Source organism: Salmo salar, chromosome 01, assembly GCF_965601325.2.
Source record: "Salmo salar chromosome 01, fSalSal1, whole genome shotgun sequence".
In the NCBI taxonomy this organism is placed as follows: domain Eukaryota; kingdom Metazoa; phylum Chordata; class Actinopteri; order Salmoniformes; family Salmonidae; genus Salmo; species Salmo salar.
In genome coordinates, this window is record NC_138291.1 from 34465628 (window position 1) to 34490998 (window position 25371).

The following is a 25371-nucleotide window of genomic DNA, read 5'->3' on the forward strand; positions in this document are numbered from 1 at the left end:
TTAGGGTTGTGAGGGGTGATATGGGGGCTGTAAGTGGTAGTTTTAGGAAGGCGTTAGGGTTGTGAGGGGTGATATGGGGGCTGTAAGTGGTAGTTTTTGGAAGGCGTTAGGGTTGTGAAGGGTGATATGGGGGCTGTAAGTGGTAGTTTTAGGAAGGCGTTAGGGTTGTGAGGGGTGATATGGGGGCTGTAAGTGGTAGTTTTAGGAAGGCGTTAGGGTTGTGAGGGGTGATATGGGGGCTGTAAGTGGTAGTTTTAGGAAGGCGTTAGGGTTGTGAGGGGTGATATGGGGGCTGTAAGTGGTAGTTTTTGGAAGGCGTTAGGGTTGTGAGGGGTGATATGGGGGCTGTAAGTGGTAGTTTTAGGAAGGCGTTAGGGTTGTGAGGGGTGACATGGGGGCTGTAAGTGGTAGTTTTTGGAAGGCGTTAGGGTTGTGAAGGGTGATAGTGTGAGAGGATAAAGAAGGGTTCTAAAGTTGAAGCAGATAGTGGGTCTAGATTTGTGTAGGGCAATATAAGGTCATGACTGTTTTTGCTGTCAGAAGTGGGATCCTTGCTGTCGGAGCATGGGATTATGGGAAGGGATTTGGGGTTCTAAGGTCATATGATTAGCATGCTAACAGTACATGGTTGTTTATGGGGTTGGGTCGGCTGTTTCTTAGCCAATTTCTTGTGTTTCATGCTATACGACATGAGCAGAGCCTTGACCAATGACCGGCAAGGTTAGAGGGCGCAGGGCAAGTCCTACTCTCAGGGTCACAGAGGTTTCCTGATAAAACTCCATAATCGCCTCTAATCTCCCTCGCTCCTATTGGCATAAACGCCCCTTCCATCCATCCCCCTCTCCACCACGAACAGTTATAGAGGCATAAGAACCAAAAAGAGGCTTAGGTGGTGGGTGTGGTGCCCCAGTCTTGGTGTTTTTATTTTAGTATTTTTTTTTATAAATAATAATTTTAGCATTTTCAGGACAATTTTCTGCAATTCTCAGATGTTCTCCATGGAGCTTAGATTATACATTTTTGCAGTTTTAAAGTAAATTTCCTGCAATTCTACACATTAAGCCATGGAGCTGAGAGAAACCGTTGCTGTTTTAATTTCATGCAATTCTAATGCTGTGTTCTTTTGCTCAAACTTAATAACAAAATAAATCATATCATATTTCAATTCCACTGACTGTCTAGCTTTTATTTTGGGGATTGTTAGTTATCAAAGATAATATTATAAATAAAGATATAGGTCCATAATCATTTCACATACTTTAAGTTTTTTTGTATTCATTTTTTACAGTTTGTACTTAAGCATCCCAACAACAACAAAAATCCCTGGCGTCACGTCCCATTTCCAAACCCCATCGACAGGAGGGGAGAAAGGCATAATAACTGTGGGGCGAGTTGTTTTATTTTGTATTGCCCTGTATTCCACCTTAATTACGGCGATTTGGAGGCTGATGGTTGGCTCTGGCCCCTTGATATTTTTATTTGACATACCTGAGCAGAATTGAATGTTTCCAGAACCATGAAGGAGGGAGGAGGAGGAGAGAGAAGAGGTGGTGATGTGGGTTATATATTTGTTGTTGCAGTGATGTTAATAACCAGCCTGTTGGTTGGCTGTTTTGTTCACCTTGTGTTATTTATGAACAGTCGGGCAGCAACACATGGGGGGGTTGCTTATTTACTGCCTGCTTCGTTGGAGGCCATCTCTTTGGGCCGAATCAGCCATTTAAATATCCTGTTTGTGGATGGGCTGGCGAAAGAGCCCTTATTATCAGAGCGGTGCTGTTATCATTGGGCTGACTAACGCAGGCAGGCCTCCAACCTGGGCGATTGAAATGTGCAGGCAGTATGTACAGACATGCAGGGTTCTCAATGAGGCTATATCGGCTGGCTTACAGACCTAGAGTTCCCCCTCCACCACCACCCAATTCATGCCCTATAAATAAACACCTATTAATCAGCCACCCACAGCCACAACTGACCATGGCTGTAAAGGCTGGTTTGGTCATCTCTCACACATACACACACCCCTCTCTCTCTCTCTCTCTCTCTCTCTGTCTGTCTCCCTTCTCTTTTCCCCCCTCTTTCTCTACCTCTATTCATCCCATTCACTCTGTCTTTTACTCAGTCACTCTCCAACTTGAGCGTGTTCCAGACCTGTATTTCAAGGGAGAGAGAAAGAAAAGAATCCCCCTGACTTAGCTCATGTTTGGCTGTGCCTTTACCAGTTTACCTTGCGACCTGATGTATGGACCGGCCAACAAAGACGTCTTTGTGTGGAGACCTCAAACCTGTAAGGTTCACCGTCATGTAGGGACTTATGCTATCTGAATCATTTCAGGGCCATTTGTTGAAACGGTTTGGTTGGTAATGTAGAATGAGGGGAAAGTATGGTAAAGTCGGGGGTAATTTTGTCTTCATTTCAGTTACATTGAGGTGGTAATTTATAAACCAAATAGTGTCGAATCAACGTGTTTTCTTGCGCAGATTTATCAGAGAACCACCTCACTATTCTTGACACGTCAAATGAACCTTGACCTTTGTTTCTTTTTGGAATGTTAAAGCCTGAAATATAGGCCTTGCTCGCTGACATCCAGGGACATTCACAGAGTGTACTGTGGTGCTACTAAGAAATAAAATAAAACATTTTTATAACTTTCCATTAGAACTACTGTGGAGAGGTTGAAACTGACATGTGGAGGGCTGCAATTAGTCAATTAATTACGCTACAATTGTGTGTGTGTGTGTGTGTGTGTGTGTGTGTGTGTGTGTGTGTGTGGCAGCAGCACTAATACTACTCTCTGTACACCTCTATTTGCATCTTTTTTGTTCCTAAGTGCTGTGCTCTCATTAAGCTGCCGTTCTAAGCAGCATGGCACCTGCTTTCAGAGAGAACCAACACCACCCGCTCGTTAGCGCTAACGACAGACAGTGCGCCTGGCATTCCCAATCTCCGCCCATCCTGACTTGTCAAGCCAAGTGTCCCCACTCGCTGAAATTAGCTACATTTCACAAACAATTTCACAAACTCGTTATGCAGTTAGGTGTTTATTGGAAGATCGCCGACTTTCCCCTGAGCGGCGGATAATACGCATCCGCTAGGTTAAGGAGAGAGGCAGCCCCCATAATAAGCCGCAATTACAGAAACTGGAGCCTCGACTCGGTTTATAATGCATTACCATACTCCTTTAGAGGAGGTTTATAATTCATTACCATACTCCTTTAAAGGAGGTTTATAATGCATTACCATACTCCTTTAGAGGAGGTTTATAATGCATTACCATACTCCTTTAGAGGAGGTTTATAATGCATTACCATACTCCTTTAGAGGAGGCTTATAATTCATTACCATACTCTTTTAGAGGAGGTTTATAATTCATTACCATACTCCTTTAGAGGAGGTTTATAATGCATTACCATACTCCTTTAGAGGAGGCTTATAATGCATTACCATACTCCTTTAGAGGAGGTTTATAAGGCATTACCATACTCCTTTAGAGGAGGTTTATAAGGCATTACCATACTCCTTTAGAGGAGGTTTATAATGCATTACCATACTCCTTTAGAGGAGGCTTATAATTCATTACCATACTCCTTTAGAGGAGGCTTATAATTCATTACCATACTCCTTTAGAGGAGGTTTATAATGCATTACCATACTCCTTTAGAGGAGGTTTATAATGCATTACCATACTCCTTTAGAGGAGGTTTATAATGCATTACCATACTCCTTTAGAGGAGGTTTATAATTCATTACCATACTCTTTTAGAGGAGGCTTATAATTCATTACCATACTCCTTTAGAGGAGGTTTATAATGCATTACCATACTCCTTTAGAGGAGGTTTATAATGCATTACCATACTTCTTTAGAGGAGGTTTATAATGCATTACCATACTCCTTTAGAGGAGGTTTATAATGCATTACCATACTCCTTTAGGGGAGGTTTATAATTCATTACCATACTCCTTTAGGGGATGTTTATAATGCATTACCATACTCCTTTAGAGGATGTTTATAATGCATTACCATACTCCTTTAGAGGAGTATTATAAGGCATTACCATACTCCTTTAGAGGAGGCTTATAAGGCATTACCATACTCCTTTAGGGGAGTTTTATAATTCATTACCATACTCCTTTAGAGGAGGTTTATAAGGCATTACCATACTCCTTTAGAGGAGGTTTATAAGGCATTACCATACTCCTTTAGAGGAGGTTTATAATGCATTACCATACTCCTTTAGAGGAGGCTTATAATTCATTACCATACTCCTTTAGAGGAGGCTTATAATTCATTACCATACTCCTTTAGAGGAGGTTTATAATGCATTACCATACTCCTTTAGAGGAGGTTTATAATGCATTACCATACTCCTTTAGAGGAGGTTTATAATGCATTACCATACTCCTTTAGAGGAGGTTTATAATGCATTACCATACTCTTTTAGAGGAGGCTTATAATTCATTACCATACTCCTTTAGAGGAGGTTTATAATGCATTACCATACTCCTTTAGAGGAGGTTTATAATGCATTACCATACTTCTTTAGAGGAGGTTTATAATGCATTACCATACTCCTTTAGAGGAGGCTTATAATTCATTACCATACTCCTTTAGGGGAGGTTTATAATTCATTACCATACTCCTTTAGGGGATGTTTATAATGCATTACCATACTCCTTTAGAGGAGTATTATAAGGCATTACCATACTCCTTTAGAGGAGGCTTATAATTCATTACCATACTCCTTTAGGGGAGTTTTATAATTCATTACCATACTCCTTTAGAGGAGGTTTATAAGGCATTACCATACTCCTTTAGAGGAGGTTTATAATTCATTACCATACTCCTTTAGAGGAGGTTTATAATGCATTACCATACTCCTTTAGAGGAGGCTTATAATTCATTACCATACTCCTTTAGAGGAGGTTTATAATGCATTACCATACTCCTTTAGAGGAGGTTTATAATGCATTACCATACTCCTTTAGAGGAGGTTTATAATTCATTACCATACTCTTTTAGAGGAGGCTTATAATTCATTACCATACTCCTTTAGAGGAGGTTTATAATGCATTACCATACTCCTTTAGAGGAGGTTTATAATGCATTACCATACTCCTTTAGAGGAGGTTTATAATGCATTACCATACTCCTTTAGAGGAGGTTTATAATGCATTACCATACTCCTTTAGAGGAGGTTTATAATTCATTACCATACTCCTTTCGGGGAGGTTTATAATTCATTACCATACTCCTTTAGGGGAGGTTTATAATTCATTACCATACTCCTTTAGAGGATGTTTATAATGCATTACCATACTCCTTTAGAGGAGTATTATAAGGCATTACCATACTCCTTTAGAGGAGGCTTATAATTCATTACCATACTCCTTTAGGGGAGGTTTATAATTCATTACCATACTCCTTTAGGGGAGGTTTATAATTCATTACCATACTCCTTTAGGGGAGGTTTATAATTCATTACCATACTCCTTTAGAGGAGGTTTATAATGCATTACCATACTCCTTTAGAGGAGGTTTATAATGCATTACCATACTCCTTTAGAGGAGGTTTATAATTCATTACCATACTCCTTTAGAGGAGTATTATAAGGCATTACCATACTCCTTTAGAGGAGGTTTATAATTCATTACCATACTCCTTTAGAGGAGGTTTATAAGGCATTACCATACTCCTTTAGAGGAGGTTTATAATTTATTGCCATACTCCTCTAGGGGAGGTTTATAATTTATTGCCATACTCCTTTAGAGGAGGTATATCATTTATTGCCATACTCCTTTAGAGGAGGTTTATAATTCATTACCATACTCCTTTAGAGGAGGTTTATCATTTATTGCCATACTCCTTTAGAGGAGGTTTATAATTTATTGCCATACTCCTTTAGAGGAGGTTTATCATTTATTGCCATACTCCTTTAGAGGAGGTTTATAATTCATTACCATACTCCTTTAGAGGAGGTTTATCATTTATTGCCATACTCCTTTAGAGGAGGTTTATAATTTATTGCCATACTCCTTTAGAGGAGGTTTATCATTTATTGCCATACTCCTTTAGAGGAGGTTTATAATTCATTACCATACTACTTTAGAGGAGGTTTATAATTTATTGCCATACTCCTTTAGAGGAGGTTTATCAATTTATTGCCATACTCCTTTAGAGGAGGTTTATAATTTATTGCCATACTCCTTTAGAGGAGGTCTATAATTTATTGCCATACTCCTTTAGAGGAGGTTTATAATTTATTGCCATACTCCTTTAGAGGAGGTTTATAATTTATTGCCATACTCCTTTAGAGGAGGTTTATAATTTATTGCCATACTCCTTTAGAGGAGGTATATCATTTATTGCCATACTCCTTTAGAGGAGGTTTATAATTCATTACCATACTCCTTTAGAGGAGATTTATCATTTATTGCCATACTCCTTTAGAGGAGGTTTATAATTTATTGCCATACTCCTTTAGAGGAGGTTTATAATTTATTGCCATACTCCTTTAGAGGAGGTTTATAATTTATTGCCATACTCCTTTAGAGGAGGTTTATAATTTATTGCCATACTCCTTTAGAGGAGGTTTATACATTGAGCTTTACAAGAGTTTGTGTTTATTTTTTACTTTGTCCATTGAAAATACTTGGGCCCCATCGTTTGTGGTCCCCAACCTTACTTGCTTAACCTCGACCCTATGTTACGACCCTTGACCCTTTGCTTACCTCACCACCTATCCTCTGTCAGCACCAGTAGTATTGTTCTAGAGCTAGGCCTTGCTCTGGGATTTTACTTTAACGTCCTCCACTAGTATTGACTCTTATTAATTCCGAGTAGTAGTCAAAACCCATTTTGTTCCCCCGTGCTTATAATTTAGCTTGTTTCAATTTGTGCCTGGCCTCCCCTGACAATCCATGTCTGTGATGTATCGTACACCGCTGTATGCGTTATCTGTTGACGTACAGTTTTAACCTTTTCAGAAGGTTGCCTCTCCCCTCTCTACGAACCGTTCCCCCCTCTTCTCCCTGCCCCCCTCCCCAAGCGATGAGTACATACAGTACAGGAAAGAGGAGCGTAACCCCTTCTTCACAGTCATCTAATATAAATGTTTAGGTTTTGATTCCATAACATTTCCATAAAGAGAGTTGTGGTGCTGCCCGTGCCGTGGCTGGTTGGAATATGAGGGGAAAAGGAGGTCTGAGCCTGCCCTGTGTAGAGTGAATAGGCTGAGCTATGTGTGTGACTTTGCGGTGAACTTGCAGTTTACATCTGTGGGCTTTCTCTGGGGCTGTTAGCTTTGGCCCGTTGGTTTGCTCACAGATACAGGGTCGTAAATCACACACTGTAAAACAGGGAATGCAGGACGGGGGTGCGGGAGTGTACTGCTTTTAGGGGCTGGTACAGGAAGAGGGAGTGTGTAGGCCTACGTGTGTACATGTATGTGTCTATGTACATGTGTGTACATGCTTTATGTGTGTCAGTTGGTTGACCAAGAATATATCTTACATGCATTCCTTGAAAGTGTAAATGTAACTATAGAGTGATGTCATGACACCTGACGACCGCTGCAGGTTGTGCAGTGGTCTACGCTGACCTTTTTTTTACAATGAGCACGTGTGTGTGTGCTTACGTTGAAAAATTTAGGCGCACATAAAGAAATGTAGAACCCCGGTGAAAATGTGAAGCCCAGGTCGCACGGCAAAAATATTTAGGCGCGTGTGCGTGTAAAATGTCCACACTGGAGAGCTCTGTTGTGGTTATTTGCATCGCTAAGATGTCTTGTTGTCACACACAGGTCAGAGGTCAACGAGACGGTTATTTATAATCACACCTATACAGCATCACCAAGCACATAACTTACAGTCGCTACTATTCTGAGCATTAGTGTTCCTATCCTTCTATGGTGTTGGTTGGGGTTGTTACTTTTAATAGGCTGTGATTTGATGATTGATCGCGGAACCTTCCAAGGTTATGAAGGTTTTATGAACTCTGCCTTTGGGCTGAACTTCCTGGTTCACTCTCTGCAGCCCCTTTGGGCAGCTTCCTGTCTGGCTCTTCAGAGACGTCTTCAGAGACCCCAAAACACCCTTTACTGTCTGAGGATAGAGTGTCAGAAACCAGATTGCCTTACTTCACTGTTCGCTCCCAATCTGTTTTTGTGCGCAAAGGGGGCTGCTCTCCCGAACCTGAAAGTTCAACTGTGACATGACTTTATGCATGGCAGCTAGAGTTCAAAGAATAGGTATGATCTGCACTACACATAGGGGGCCACTGGCAGATCTTTGGGGTGTAATAAATAGCTTGGAAGATGATTTATCACGTCAGGGAGAAGCAGTGAAATAGCGCAATGCTTCTCCAGCCACACTGCCATTTTAATTGCTTCCGAGCCTTTTCAATGGGGCTCAGGATAGGTGATGGGGCCAATAAAACACAAAGCTGCGACGAGAGCCTGACAGAAAGAGGTGGGGTGAAAAAAAAAAAGTACATTTGAATATTGTCTGAACTTGACTTTTCCGCGGCTGCTTGGCGAGTCGTCATTATTCGTAGTGCTTTGGAACAGCACTGGGAGCCTAGCCAAAGTGGCCGTCTGTCTGTGTCGGCCTGGAGAGTGAAGCATGTGAATGAAACAGCTGGACGCTGCTGGACTAGCTTAGCTAGTTAGCCTAGCTATCACAGACCGATGCACTGTTTTAGCGGGGCAGTTCACTTAGCCTCTTAGTTGAACTCTCTCTGGGCACTGGGCACTGTATAGGAGCCTTCTGATGACAGAGAGGTTTCTAGGGCTAGCTGGGGCTTTGTTGCTACTATGATTATTGTTATTTCAGTGCCATTGTAAGGTGATCCGGTGTGTATATCACTGTGTCAGTGGGATCTTATCGCACCGGCAGCTTTTTGTTTGATTCAGCACAAGTTTCCTGGACAGGGATCAAAGGAGTGCACCTCAAAGAGCTTATCTCCTCTGTATATCTCAATCAATCTCTCTCTCTCTCTCTCTTTCCCTCCTTCTCTCTCGCTCACTCTCTAATTCACTGTCACTGTCATCCTCCCAAAATCCAAAGTAAACAGCCATAAGCATATGGGATTTGGGTGGGAAACTATCTGGAAGCTTCTTCAGTATCTCACTATGTTGTCTCTGTTCTGTTGATGAATGCCTTGCCCGACAGTTTGATGACATCAACGTTAATGTCTTTCTGTCTTCTCCCACTCCATAGGTTTGGTCCAGGACTGGTCATCTACTGGCATGGTTTCATTGGTGAGCTGGACAGCCAGAGAGACAGAGGCATACTGCTCAAAGACTGCTTCCCGTCTGACATTGTGACCCTCTGCCACGGGACCACCCCAGCCACGACTGACTCACTGACTGGCTGACACTGGCCTGAGCAAGGGGAGGGAGAGGAGATGGCAGGGGGAGAGGTGGGGTTAAGGAAGGGTATCGCAGAGGTGGATACGTGGATACGGAAGCAATTTAGCTTTCCTGCGGCGCGAGACTACTGGCAAATATCTGCTCTGAACTCTAGATGAACCTCCTTCCATCCCCTCCTATCCCATTCTTTCTCTTTGTCAGCCAGCCAGCCAGGGTCAGGCTCATACCTTGGTGTGAAAACAAGGCTTGGAGTTTGTCCTGGTGCTGGTCAGCCTGTGGCCCCCACCGTGGCCCCGGAGGCCCCTGGAAGAGGACAGGACATGCCCTTATCACACAGTGGGCCCTGGACCTCGTCACTCGTTCCTCTGCTCTCCATAGGCAGATAAGGGAGGTGGGGTTTGGTGGAAATGGGGGTGAGGGAGGATGTCTATCTACCTTTTACGTCACTCACTGCCCTCTGTCACTCTGTAGGGGGCAAACAGATCCCTTCTGATTGGCTTGGGACTTTTCTCTGACCTCTTGCCCTCTGGTATTGAGGATGTTGTCTTTGTTATGATATGTCACGTTGATAGGAAAACATTGTCCTGGTCAAACAGGTTTATAAATCTAAACATCTGTATCTTTTATGTCTATCTGTCTTAAATATTTAGCTATTGACTTATGGACTTTAGGTTCAGTCCTGTTTGTAATTGAAAACCATATGGAATGCACTCATCACTGTAATTATTTAAGATGAATTATGAAATGTTATTATCCAAGTTTACGAACAGGCACTCGCACAAAGCACAGTCCAATATGTCCTGTGCGAGACACAAGTACAAGTTCACAGATGGTCTCAGAGCCACAGCAGTGTAGTGTAGACTTCTCTGTACATACCTGATGTCCATGTGGTCTCCCCTGCAGGCGTCTGTTGCTCATCTTTCCATCCTTAGATAGATCCTTTTATGAGCAGCTCTTAATGGAAGAAACGCAGCTGAGCCTGGAGCAGTGGAGTGAGCAGCGTAAAGTTGGATCATGTTTTTAAAGGCATATACAGTGCTTTCAGAAAGCATTTATACCCCATGACTTATTCCACATTTTGTTGTGTTACAGCCTGAATGAAAAATGGATTAAATGTTTTTTTTCACCCATCTACACAAAATACCCCTTAATGGCAAAGTGAAAAGGTTTTTAAAAAAAAAAGAAAGTTTGCAAATGTATTAAAAATGAAATAAAGAAATATCTCATTTACATAAGTATTCACACCCCTGAGTCAATACTTTGTAGAAGCACCTTAAGCGGTGACACTGTTAGGATAGGCTACCATTCGTCCCATCGCTCATTTCACTGGACCCAATTCACAGTAGCCTAGTAAATGGATAAGCTATTTCAAGTATTTTGCCCTATCCGATCCAAAGCGTAGTTTAAAAGACGGTTCACCTTTTCCATTGACGTTTGTAGGCTACATCTGTATAATGTAATGTCAAATTTCTCAAGAAGACAATATTTCATTTAGAAACATAATACATATATCATACATTCTTCACCTTTTATGGCCATGATGAGAAAATATTCCCTAAGTAGCCATACAAGAAATTACCATGCGCATCTCTCATTAATTCGGCCTATTAGATATGCTATTATAATTTAAATAAACTTTCGCTCTGTGAAAAGAAGCGCGGTTTATAATACACAGTAGAATTGAACAGGTGAACAGACAGTAGATATTTGACATGGATGTGTGTAAGCTACCACTGTAAGTATAGCCACTGTAGTAAAACAAATAATCAGAGTAGATATTGTTTCAGAATTCGCAGGCGGTGCAGGATATTTAGGTTAGGAAAAAAGTAAATGCAAAACATAGTTTGAATTCAATCTGTTTACAGTACAGGTCCACAACAACTTGCTATTGTTTTTGTCTTTCAGAAACGGTCAGATGGACTACAGCAAATGTCACTGCAAAAGGAAACATTCTGCCAACACCTCCAAAGATATTTGATCAAGTTTGCCAATGCTATTTCCTTTAGATAGTCTACTGTCTTGGCCTAATTCCAGTACTTCCATAGTATACAGCAAATAAGGGCGTTATTGTCACCATTAAAGGTGAATGGTGGATGTTTTTCAGGCGGATGCTCGTTCACGCACGCACAGTTTTACGACAGGTCTGATTTATAGCTGGAAATATGCGTATGTACGGTGTGCGCCAAGTTTATAAATCTCTATTTTTGTGTGTGCACAGTCTTTTCAGAAATGGCACAAGCAGATATTTTGTGTAACATTTACACAACGGTTATAGATGAGGAGCAGGGTAAGCTTGAGATCAAGAACTTCCTCTCTCTTTCTCTCTTCCCCTCCTAATCACCCCAGACCAGTCCTGACCTGATACCCACTCTATACTGTCTATCCTCAACAACACCCTCTGAAAAACTGTTCACTGCTCTGACAGACAACGGCCATACCATCGTCATGGGAGATTTTAATACCAAACACACTGATTTTAACTGTAACACCACAAACCACTCGGGAAGAGTACTAGGGGACATCCTCGACACAGATATCAATCAAATTTCAATCAAATGTATTTATAAAGCCCTTTTTACATCAGCCGATGACACAAAGGGCTGTACAGAAACCCAGTCTAAAACCCCAAACCGCAAGCAATGCAGATGTAGAAGCACCATGCGCATATACTATGCACACATACACACACCCAGTATAGCAGTGGGGCAGTCACCCACTCCTGTACTCCTATACTTGTGTGTGCATGTTCGTACATAGCCTTACAGGGGCTACAGCATGGTAGTATGGTGTATGTCTGTGTATCCAACTGTGTGTGTGGAGGCAAAAGGGGTGGTGGGGGGGGCTTAAATACCAGTAAAGTGTTGCATGATTTGTTAGCCTTAAACCTCTAACCTTTAGCCGGCTTCCATTTAGGTCTAGGTCCCGCCATGAGGAGGCCGGGAGGTTCGTGGCTGTTTTGCTGGGCGGCCATGGCTTCCTCAGTCAGGCCCCCAGCCCCCTGCAGTAAGCCCCCTGCTCCAGCCCCGGTACAAAACAACTGTCCCCAAGTGTCCAGTTAAACACAGCCTTATTGCCGGGGCCGTGGAATGCTTAGACATCTCTTTACGGCTCCTCTCGGACACAAAAACAAGGTTTTTCTGAACAGAGGAGGGAACATTTCAGCGAGCAAAAAATAGTAATATATTTTTATATATATATATATATATATATATTTTAAAAAAAACGTTAAACGGCAGATTCAGTTCCTCTCAGGTTTCAAGCCTTCCTGCCATTGTTTTCCAAGATGGCTGTCACACAAAAGAGGAGCTGGGGTCAACCCCAATAAATTCGTTTTTGCACACAATGCTAAACCAAATAGGGCTTTTTTTAAACCTGCTTCTAAGGCTCTGGGTCGACCCAGAGAGATTTCCATGATGTGAGTGCAAATTTAGAAAAAGGTTCCATCAGGTGATTTTGTGAAAGTTCAATTCTTTATTTTGTGTTTTCCTTGACTGCTGTCTCTTTTTAGATTCATTGTTCTTGTCACAACAATGGGGCAGTGAAACCTCCCCAAATATGGATGGTCTGGAGTGGAGGTCTTGCTTCCTGGGGCCAAGGGGGACCAGGACTCCCTGTGCTCTGCTCTGTTGGTAATGTGATCCTGGTCTCAGATAACCTGGAGAAACAGAGAATCACACCACCTGGCTCCATTCTATAAGCCTGGATGGAGGAGCGAGAACTGTCTTGTTCAAATCAAATGTATTTGTCACATGCTTTGTAAACAACAGGTGTAGACTAACAGTGAAATGCTTACTTACGAACCTTTCCCAACAATGCAGAGAGAAAGAAAATGGAGAAATAACAGAAAAGTAATAGCATGTAATAATGAATACACGAGTAACGATAACTTGGCTATGTACGCAGGGTACCAGTACCGAGTTAATGTGCAGGAGTACGGGGTAATTGAGGACAGTGTCTTCAGAAAGTATTCACACCCTTGACTTTTTCCACATTTTGTTGTTACAAGGTGGGATTAAAATTGATTTAATTGTCATTTTTTGTCAGTGATCTACAAAAAGTACTCTAATGTCAAAGTGGAAGAATTCTAACATTTGTAAAAAATCCTGAAAATAAAGCACTAATACATCTTCATTACATAAGTATTCAATCCCCTGAGTCAATACATGTTCAAATCCCCTTTGGCAGTGATTATAGCTGTGAGTTTTACTGGGTAAGTCTCTAAGAGCTTTGTACACCTGGATTGTACAATATTTGCATATTATTATTTTTATTCTTGTCAGGTTATTTGTTGGTCATTGCATAGATGTTCAAGCCGATTTAAGTCAAAACTGTAACTAGGCCGTTCAGGAACCTTCAACGTCGTCTTGGTAAGCAATATTTGGCCTTATGTTTTAGGTTATTGTCCTAGTGAAAGTTAAATGTGTCTCCCAGTATCTGTTGGAAAGCAGACTGAATACGGTTTTCCTCTACAATTTTGCCTGTGCTTAGCTGTATTCCGTTTCTTTTTATCTTAAAAAACCTTAGTCCTTGCCGATGACAAGCATACCCATAACATGATGCAGCCACCACCATGCTTGAAAATATGAAGAGTGGTACTCAGTGATGTGTTGTGTTGGATTTGCCCCAAAAATAACGTTTTGTATTCAGGACAAAAAGTTTGTTTCTTTGCCACATTATTTGCAGTATTACTTAAGTGCCTTGTTGCAAACAGGAGGAATGTTTTGGAATATTTTTATTCTGTACAGGCTTCCTTTTCACTCTGTCATTTAGGTTAGTATTGTGGAGTAACTACAATGTTGCTGATCCATCCTCAGGAGAAAACTATCACAACCATTAAACTCTAACTGTTTTAAAGTCGCCATTGGCCTCGATTAAATCCCTGTGCAGTTTCCTTCCTGTCCGGCGACTGAGTTAGGTAGGACGCCTGTATCTTTGCAGTGACTGGGTGAATTGATACATCATCCAAAGTGTAATTAATAACTTCACCATGCTCAAAGGGACATTCAATGTCTGCTTTTAAAGTGTTTTACTCATCTAACAATAAGTTCCCTTTGCGAGACATTGAAAAACCTTCCTGGTCTTTGTGGTTGAATCTGTGTTTGAAATTCACAGGACCTTAGAATTATCTGTATTTGTGGGGTACATAGATTAGGTAGTCATTCAAAAATCATGTTAAACACTATTATTGAACACAGAGGGAGTCCATGCAACTTATTATTTTACTTGTTAAGCAAATGTATACTCCTGAACTTATTTAGGCTTGCCATAACAAAGGAGTTGAATACTTAGTGACTCAAAACATTTCAGCTTTTCATACATTTCAAAAACTGTCCTAAAACATAATTCCACTTTGACATTATGGGGTACTGTGTGTAGGCCAGTGAGACACAATCTCAATTTACTCATGTGGAAAAAGTCAAGGGGTGTGAATACTTTCTGAAGGCACTGTAGATATGTACAGTAAATACTATTTACATATCTACATATCTATTATAACTAGGAATAGTGACTATGCAACAGGATAGATAATAAACAGTAGCAGCAGCGTATGTGATGAGTCAAAAAAGATTTGTGCAAAAAGGGTCAATGCAGAGAGTCCGGGGTAGCTATTTGGTTAACTATTTAACTAACTATTTAGGTGTCTTATGGCTTGTGTGTAGAAGCTGTTCAGGCTCCTGTTGGTTCCATACTTGGTGCATCGGTACCTCTTTCCGTGCAGTAGCAGAGAGAACAGTCTATGACTTGGGTGGCTGGTGTCTTTGGTAATTTTTAGGGCACCGCCTGGTATAGAGGTCTTGGATGGCAGGGAGCTCGGCCCCAGTGATGTACTGGGCCATATGCACTACCCTCTGTAGCTCCTTGCGGTCAGATTCCAAGCAGTTGCCATACCAAGCGGTGATGCAGCCAGTCAAGATGCTCTCAATGGTGCAGCTGTAGAACTTTTTGAGGATCTGAGGGCCCATGCCAAATCTTTTCAGCCTTCTGAGGGGGAAGAGGTGTTGTTGTGTGTGGACCATGATAGATCCTTAATGAAGTGGACACCGAGAAACTTGAAGCTCTCGACCCGCTCCACTACAGCCCGGACGATATTGATAAAAGTCACCTTGTCCGAGAGAGATTCACTTGGTTATCAGAACATCACGCCAGGGTAAGCCTACACGAAATACAGCCCTTATTTTAAGTGTTTACAAAATCACCTATGGGAAAAATGTATAGTGGAAAAATTATTGGAACCATTTCCCCGTTTGACCTCTAGGTTTCATGGGTATTATGAAACCTCCGCTGTGGGGTTCTACAGGCTGTCTCATCATTGTCAGTGATCAGGCCTACCACAGCTGTGTCATAAGCAAACGTAATAATGGTGTTTGAGTCGTGTGGCCACGCAGTCGTGGGTAAACAGGGAGTACAGGAGGGGTCTAAGCACGCAGCCCTGAGGGGCCCCCTTGTTGAGGGTCAGGGTGGCGGATGTATTGTTGGCTACCCTCACCACCTGGGGGCAGCCCATCAGGAAGTCCAGGATTCAGTTTTAGAGGGAAGTGCTTAGTGCCAGGGTCCTTAGCCTAGTGATGAGCTTGGAGGGCTTACTTCCATTCAGCCACAAGAGCATTAGTGAGGTTGGGCACTGATGTTTGGCGATTAGGCCTGGCTCGCAGTTGGCGTTCCAATTCATCCCAAAGGTGTTTGATGTGGTTGATGTCAGGGGCCTAGCCCAAACCATGAAAAACAGACCATTATTCCTCCTCCACCAAACTTTACTGTTGTCACTATGCATTCGGGCAGGTAGTGTTCTCCTGTCTACCACCAAACCCAGATTTTTCAGTCGGACTTCCAGATGGTGATGCGTGATTCATCACTCCAGAGAACGTGTTTCCACTGCTCCAGACTCAAATGACGGCGAGCTTTACAACCCTCCAGTCGACGCTTGGCATTGCGCATGTTGATCTTAGGCTTGTGTACGGCTGCTCGGCCATGGAAACCCATTTCATGAAGCTCCCAATGAACAGTTCTTGTGCTGACGTTGCTTCCAGAGGCAGTTTTTGAACTCGGTAGTGAGTGTTGTAACCGAGGACAGATGATTTTTATGCGCTACACGCTTCAGCACTCGGCGTTCTCGTTCTGTGAGCTTGAAACATATAGGAATTACAGACTGGGTCAGGGAGAGGTTGAAAATGTGAGAGAAGACACTTCCCACCTGGTCAGCGCATGCTCTGTGTATGCATCCTGGTAATCCGTCTGGACCTGCGGCCTTATCGGCTATGGAAAGCGTGGGTACACAGTCGTCCGGAACAACTGGTGCTCTCATTCATGGTTCCCTTTGGGTTTTCTTTTGTAATCCATGATTGTTTACAAGCCCTGCCACATCCGACGAGTGTCAGAGCTGGTGTTGTAGGATTTAATCTTTGTCTTGTATTGACGCTTTGCCTGATTGATGGCTGGTCGGAGGTCGCAGCAGGATTTCATATAAGAGGAAGGATTAGTGTCCCACTCTTTGAAAGTGGCAGCTCTAGCCTTTAGCTCAGTGCGGATGTTTCCTGTAATCCATGGCTTCTGGTTGGGATATGTACAGTTGAAGTCGGAAGTTTACATACACTAAGCTTGGAGTCATTAAAACTTGTTTTTCAACCACTCCACAAATGTCTTGTTAACAAACAATAGTTTTGGCAAGTCAGTTAAGACATCTAGTAATTTTTCCATCAATTGTTTACAGATAGATTATTTCACTTATAATTCACTGTATCACAATTCCAGTGGGTCAGAAGTTTACATACACTACATTTACATTTTAGTCATTTAGCAGATGCTCTTATCCAGAGCAACTTACAGTAGTGAATGCATACATTTCATACATTTTTTCCCATACTGGTCCCCCGTGGGAATTGAACCCAAAACCCTGGTGTTGCAAACACCAAGCTCTACCAACTGAGCCACACAGGACCACTAAGTTGACTGTGCCTTTAAACAGCTTGGAAAATTCCAGAAAATGATGTCATGGCTTTAGAAGCTTCTGATAGGCTAATTGACATCATTTGAGTCAATTGGAGGTGTACCTGTGGATGTATTTCAAGGCCTACCTTCAAACTCAGTGCCTCTTTGCTTGACATCAAGGGAAAATCAAAAGAAATCACGCAAGACCTCAGAAAAAGAATTGTAGGCCTCCACAAGTCTGGTTCATCCTTGGGAGCAATTTCCAAACGCCTGAATGTACCACGTTCATCTGTACAAACAATAGTACGCAAGTATAAACACCATGGGACCACGCAGCTGTCGTGCCGCTCAGGAAGGAGGCGCGTTCTGTCTCCTAGAGATGAAGGTACTTTTGTGCGAAAAGTGCAAATCAATCCCAGAACAACAGCAAAGGACCTTGTGAAGATGCTGGAGGAAACAGGTACAAAAGTATCTATATTCACAGTAAAATGAGTCCTATATCAACATAACCTGAAAGGCTGCTCAGCAAGGAAGAAGCCACAGCTCCAAAACCTACGGTTTGCAGCTGCACATGTGGACAAAGATCGTACTTTTTGGAGAAATGTCCTCTGGTCTGATGAAACAAAAACAGAACTGTTTCGGCCATAATGACCATCGTTCTGTTTGGAGGAAAAAGGGGGATGCTTGCAAGCCAAAGAACACCATCCCAACCATGAAGCACGGGGGTGGAAGCATCATGTTGAGGGGGTGCTTTGCTGCAGGAGGGACCGGTGCTCTTCACAAAATAGATGGCATCATGAGGTAGAAAAAATATGGATATATTGAAGCAACATCTCAAGACATCAGTCAGGAAGTTAAAGCTTTGTCGCAAATGGGTCTTCCAAATGGACAATGACCCCAAGCATACTTCCAAAGTTGTGGCAAAATGGCTTAAGGACAACAAAGTCAAGGTATTGGAGTGGCCATCACAAAGCCCTGACCTCAAGCCTATAGAAAATGTGTGGGCAGAAAAGAAAAAGCGTGTGCGAGCAAGGAGGCCTACAAACCTGACTCAGTTACACCAGCTCTGTCAGGAGGAATGGGCCAAAATTCACCCAACTTATTGTGGGAAGCTTGTGGAAGGCTACCTGAAACTTTTGACCCAAGTTAAACAATTTAAAGGCAATTCTACCAAATACTAATTGAGTGTATGTAAACTTCTGACCCACTGGGTATGTGATTGAAGAAATAAAAGCTGAAATAAATAATTCTCTACTATTATTTTGACATTTCACATTCTTAAAATAAAGTGGTGATCTTAACTGACCTAAAACAGGGACTTTTACTGGGATTAAATGTCAGGAATTGTGAAAAACTGAATTTAAATGTATTTGGCTAAGGTAAACTTCCGACTTCAACTGTATGTACAGTCACTGTGAGTACAACGTCGTCGATGCATGTGGTAAACTCCTCAATGCCATCAGAGGAATCCCGGAACATATTACAATCTGTGCGAAACAGTTCTGTAGCTTAGCATCCACTTCGTTGGACCACTTCTGTATTGGGCGCATCACTGGTACTTCCTGTTTTAGTTTTTGCTTGTAAGCAGGAATCAGGAGGATAGAGTTATGGTCAGATTTGTCAAATTAAGGGCGAGGTAGAGCTTTGTATGTGTTTTTGTGTGTGGAGTAAAGGTGATGTAGAGTTTTTTAGCCTCTAGTTGCACTGGTGACATGCTGATAGAAATGAGATAATACGGATTTCAATATCCCTGTATTAAAATCCTTGGCCACTAGGAGCGCCCTGCTGGGGGAGCATTTTCTTGTTTGTTTATGGACTTACACAGCTCATTGAGTGCGGTCTTAGTGCCAGCATTGGTTTGTGGATGTGACTAAACACCTACCTAAAAATATAGATAAAGTCTCTTGGTAAATAGTATTGTTGGTGGATGAGATGAGTTCCCCCCTCTTACAATGTAAAGAACTTTGAAACAAGTAATTACAAGTGGACACCGATTGTATGTCAATACAATCCAGTTTATAAATACAATCCATTGACACTGGTGATCTATAGAAGAGTCGAGGTTCAGGGACTTTTTTGTAAAAGGTTTCAACTTGGTGGCTGCAGTGAGCCTTACATTATTTCCAATTCTGCATTAGCTCTGCATTACTGTATATAGTGAAAAGCTTACTTTTTATTGGATATTAAAACACAAATTCCAAGCCTTATTAACCTGTACTGAGAATCCCATGTGTCAGATCAGGGTGGTTTCCCTCACCGCTGCCCAGTCTGTTTAGTTTGGGCCCGTAGGCCAAAGGAAGTCTACAATCCGCTCTGAGCTGTGTCTCGTCTTGGCCCAATCTCCCCGCCGTTCCCGCTGTTTTATCTCTCTCCAACCAAGCTGCCAGATAGACTGCTGAGACAGAAAGAGCGAGCAGGCGAAAAAGAGAGACAGACTTCCTCAGCGGTCCTTGGTTATTTATGGTGAAGGAGCTCTGGCCTGAATCTGCCCCAGGCTTCGAGATGCTCTTCCATGGGAGTTTCCCTGCCTGCTCAGCCTCTCCCCACCAGGAAGAGATCCACTGCTGGAAATAAATAAGGTTTCAGATTGGCCCAAGCCAGGTCCAGAATAAAAGCATGTTTTGGAGATGGGTCGAGTAACATCAAGGGGAATCGGTACTCTCTCAATACAGGCCTCCAGTGGAAGATTTTTTAAATTTCACATTTCTGTTTGTTAACAGTGCCACTAATCAAAGTTTATTATTCAAAGAACAAGAATGACTCATGGGAAAAGTGAGATTTCAAGATTGACAGTTTGATTACTAGTTTGGTGGAGGCCTTATTGACAGGGTAGGGGGTTCCATGTGTGTTCGAAGGGAAGCTGGACAACGGTTACACATCCAGGTCAAGTGGATGAAAGGGGGTAGAATGACTCACTGACAATGTGGGACAAGTAGGGACACAGTCCTCAGCTTTGGGAGAGACCAGACGTGATAGGAGATCACATGCACCTCAACACTACCCAACGCTTGGCCACTAAAATATTCCCATTTCTGTGATGGCCTTAAATGAGCAGCTTGGTGTATCGGTTTAAGCCCTTCTGGTAACATAAGTCACTTCCTGTTAAAAGTGACCTCCAGTTAGTGGAAACCCAAATATCTGGGATGTGCATACTATGTTAGAACGTTGAAAGGTGTTGACTGGGGCTTCTTGCTAAGTGAGGTATTGAGTTTTAACTCGAGTGACCATTTGTAAAAACAGTGAGCTTGAGGTGTAGCCATGACTTCAAATAAATCCAAGACACATATTTGGAGTTCCTCCTTGTGCGGTGTCATACACTGTGTGTCTGTATGCATCGTTAAGGGCCATGATGTTTCTTTCAGGCTGAAGCTGATAAGCCGTACATCGCCATATTTACTGTGGCTGTATTTGCTTGTCGGCTTTGATTTGTCCCTTTTGCTGTAAATTGTATTGACGTGGAGGAATAAAGAGGAGGAGAAGAGAGAAAGAGACCTTTGATTGGAGTGGTGGAAGGAGTGAGGTTTGGTTTACGGTGGTGATGGAGAAAAGAGGGTAAGGGGGGTAGAGAGAGAGAGCCTGCATGGAGGCTGCAGCAGTAGCATTGCCCATCTGAAAGGTCAGACCCCCTGAGTGGCATTTGGACTCTGACAGAGGTGACCCAGATAGTGTGTCATCTCTCCTTCCCAGCGTGGGTCCAGCCCAGACCCGGTGACCTACCGGCCCACACCAATGCATGGGGGAAGGGAAGACGACTAGGGGGTGGGGGGGAATAGGTCTTTCTGACATTTTAAAAGTAAAAAAAAATGAGGTAGGAAAATGTGATTCTGGGAGGTGGAGGGAGGGGGGGTGAAGAGGTGATGGTGGAATCTGATACAGGAAAAACAAACGCGGGCAGACCCTCCCACTAGCCCTCCGATTGTGAGCGCCAGAGCCTGATGAGAGCTGTCACTGGCTTGTTATTATGAAATAAATATACTTAGGAGCTGGTGGAGGGGTGGGGGAATGATGCTGACGCCGATGGTGGCCATGGAGATGGGGGGGGGGTAGTAGTATTATGGGCTGTCTCAACCACAGGCTGTGATTAGTGACGATAGCAGAGAGCAGAGCCTCGGACCCGAGACAGAGCCCAATCAGAACCCGCTAATACTGTTGATAGCAGGGCCTGCCTCTCTCTGCGTACTGCACCACCCCACTCACCCCACTCACACTCATTCATAAATACGTAGCCTAGCTTTTGTCAAAACCAGCCCTGTGATCATTTATCAGTGTGTGATAAATCCTGGCCAGAGATCCTAACACTGAGATGAGACATTATGTACTGCCCCTGCTTCGTTTTGGAACTGTTTGAAAAGGCAGATGTGATTGGTTATTTTATTAAATTGTTGCCAGTGGGAACATAATATTTTTGTGCTGGAAAATTGTGGAAGGGCAAGGGTGGAGGGATGGAGGAGCGCTGGAGCTAGACAGGAGGCTAGCCGGAGGAGTGGAGACATGGAGGGAGGGGTGGGGATGTCTTTTTGGTGATGTTTTATGAGCATTTTGTTGGGCCTGGCTGTAGCGAACAATTAACTGTTTGGCTGCGAGCGTCGTGTCGGCTCCTGTGCTCTCCGTCTGAGAAATGGGGGCAGTTTGTCACTTTTACAACTCATTTTCAACCAAAACACTCCACCACCACTCTGGGGCTGGATCCAACCTCGCCACCATATCCTTGAGTTCCCCGTGACAGATAAATGAACACCACACCAACACATCCTGTATCTACTACAGTTGACTTATGGGAGGTCACCTTGCACAGGGATCACTTGTGCCATTCATTTTTAGAGATGCAATGATGTCACATTGCGTTGGAGGTTTATGGGCCTAAAAAGACTTGTTGCTGCGATATAAAATAATCACCATTACTGTTGTCTACATCTGGTTTTGTTTGCATATGCAGATAACGTAAACAATGGACGAATAATGAGATGTGAAGCATCTTATTCAGATGTCACAGCTCACTTAAACCCCATGGCCCTGTTGTAAAGGAGTTGTAATGGTCTGTTCCCAGTGGGTTAGAGAGAAACCCTAGCCAGGCCATTCAGGTGTGCTGCAATAAAGTGCTTTTCACTTTCTGAAGACTTCCTGTCTCCAGTGGCATCCTCCGTTTCCTCCCCCACAGTCAGACAACAGGCTTTCTATTGGCCCAGCCACTCTTTATAACAATGGCCTAGTCCCCCAGGTATTGCTCTACCTAGACACAGATAAGATAGCCTCTCTTTGCCAATAATAAGAGCTATCTGGATATTGACAGCAGTTGAGAAACAAGCCTGACTTGTTTGCCATTCATCCAGTTTTTTATCATTGTGGAAGACTGTGTGTTCAAAGCACTGCGCCCCTGTGGAGTGGCTGGAGACCCAAATAGCCTTAAGTCATAGTTTGGACATCCCCCGTTGCTATTTATTGCCACCAGCTGTGGTGATGGGCTAAAAAAAAAGTTATTGACACCAGCCATTGCTTTTCAGCGCTGGAGCTTCCGACTGCTAACAGGCTCCTGCTATCTGTGCCCTCGGCCTCCCTGCCTCCCTCGGACCCCACTCTACGCTGGTCCGCGCACACACACACACACACACACACACACAGGATGGATGTTGCAGATGTAGGTGTTTTTTTTCTGTCTATGACATGAATTAGCCATGCAGGATAACACACCTCTACAACAGTGTTTCAGTGACTAGATACATAAAGGATGTAAATTAGACCTAACATTACTAGTCATGACAGGAAAAATACACTGTCTGGGTTTTTTATTCAGGTGCTTTTTAGGCTACTGAGTTGAGAGAACCTGCTGCTGAATGGATTTGGCCTAAATAAACTGCTCATCATTAATGACTGAAGTATAATGGCACATTTATAAGGAAGTCGATTCAATTAATGAAAATGGGCAGGCCAGGGTTTTAAAAAAATACACCGAGGTTTTGCTGGTATCTTCTTCCACCTCCCAAAGTAACAGTATTTCCGTTGAGATTAGAAAGCCCGGCAGGCTGGGGGGATGCCTGCCCCGGCATAATGCATTTTCGATTCAATCACGGATTGTTTTGAGTGGACATGTCTCACACGCACGAACGTGGATGTCCTAAATTAGCGACCAGCTCACCCAAGTCGAATGACAGCGTTGACATGCTGATTTAGGGTGGGAAATGTCAAGAAATAAATTGATTGACATAGCATTTATTTGATCGAAATGATAAAACATATTAAATCAAATCTCATTAAGATTGCTTAGCTGCAAGAAGTTCTAAGACATTGAGGCTAATTTATATAGTGTGTAATATGCATCTATTTTAATGTTATCCGACGCATCCTAAATGTCATTCTTTAGGCCTATCTTAAACTTTCTGCTCAGTGTTTTCTAAATATGACGGGACATTCGATTATTTAAGCATTATCTTTTAATATCTTTTCCGGGGTTGTGTGCGGTCGTTAACTAAATGGCCATTCCTAATTTGACCAGATTTGTCTCGAAAATGTGTGCTTAATCTCGTTATGGAGTTCACCGCTGATTTTACCATTTCTGAGTATAACCGTTTTTTTCCCTCCGAGTGAGCAGGCAGAAATGTTGGATATGAAAGTACCCCCAAAATAATCTTGTAATATGCGTTTACACTGTTAATCTTTAGAGAAAAAAAATGTTCTAACAAATTTCAGTGGCTTTAATAAATTCATTCAGTAGCCAAGTGCACAATATCCGTATTCATTCATCTTTACCCTAAAATGTTGCTATATTTAAAAATAATAATAACGAATAATAATATGGTTAATAATAATAAAAAAAAAACGTGTTATTATTTCCCTTGGAATATTGTGTATTTAACAAAGTAATGAAATCAATTTATTCTCTCTCTATCCTTTAACATTTCCTCTCCCCTTAAGGAACATGTTGAAGAGGGAAATGTATAAATCAGATTGGGCATGTCCACGTTCAAGTGGCACCGACTCTACCTCTTCCTATCTGGTTTCTCTCTCCCCCTCTATCTTTCGCCTTGTTCGGGTACACCATCACTATGTTTTGAAAAATAAGGAGCGGTTTGTACTGCCATCCGAGAAGATAATGGTTACTGATTCCATTCTTTCAGTCATAATCTTAAAGTGTGCTAAGATTAATGGTCGTCGCGTTAGCTACTCGGCGCAGGGTGCTTCTGGTTCACTGCTGTGTGACTTTAGCCATGCTGTTTACTCTTGAGCCTGACAGTCCTGAGTAGACATGGCTCCTTGCCTGGTTTGGTTATGGTGTTTGAAACCTCACTAGAATACACGAAGGAAAGGGTTGGCCTACTACACACCGGAATGAGAAGCCTCGCATAAGGAGGTCTATACCTGTGAGTAAATAGATGTTAAGAGTCTTTAGGGGTCATCTATATGAACAGGATCGTCGTAGCTGTGGACGCTGAGACTTCAGATAAACCTATAGGCCTATTGACCATTGTTTTGGACAATTTTGTTTACGTTTTAATAAAACGTCATGGCCACCAAGAAGCAATATGTGGTAAGGATTGTGTGACAAAAATGCATCGAAATGCTTTGCAAATTAATGATAAATCATCAATCACGGGGAGATATGTGATTTATATGTAGGCTACGGTATTTGACTTTCCTAGTAAATGCTAAATATGAAAGCAAGCACCAGATTTAAAAAAAATACTAGGCTATAGCAAAGTACGCACTCTCAATAGGCCTATTTGCTATACACAAACATTGCAAGAAATAACTTTCCAAAATGTTGTCAAATTTTCGATACGCCATATTTAAATGAATCAAGATAACCTAATTGGAAACATTATAATAACATGCGTGTATGGGGAGGAAGAACAAACGCAGCTCAGTGCAGTATGAACACATTATTTTCTCTTCCAGAAGGGGTCGCCATGATGTTGCACAGTGCCCAGGGGTCCGCTTGTACTCTGTAAAGATGGGGGAAAGAATCTCTCTCTTTCTCTCTCTCTCTCTTGCTGCCTGTCTCTGCTCTCACTCCCTCTCTCCCCGTATCTCCTTCTCTCCTTTCTCTAGAAGCGCCATTCCATTGCCAGAGCCCTTCTGT

The 25371-nt window shown here is 42.5% G+C and overlaps 1 protein-coding gene across 2 annotated transcripts in view; it reads left to right on the top strand.

The window, feature by feature from the left end:
- The window catches only part of cdin1 (CDAN1 interacting nuclease 1), a 79415-nt gene extending 69904 nt beyond the window's left edge, over nt 1–9511 (top strand). For both annotated transcript variants that reach the window (XM_014193760.3, XM_014193769.3), the window contains exon 12: nt 9220–9511. In XM_014193760.3, the coding sequence (XP_014049235.2) occupies nt 9220–9376 (157 nt within the window). In that variant the 3' untranslated portion in view covers nt 9377–9511. The remainder of the gene's footprint in view (nt 1–9219) is intronic.
- Nucleotides 9512–25371: the final 15860 nt, after the last annotated feature.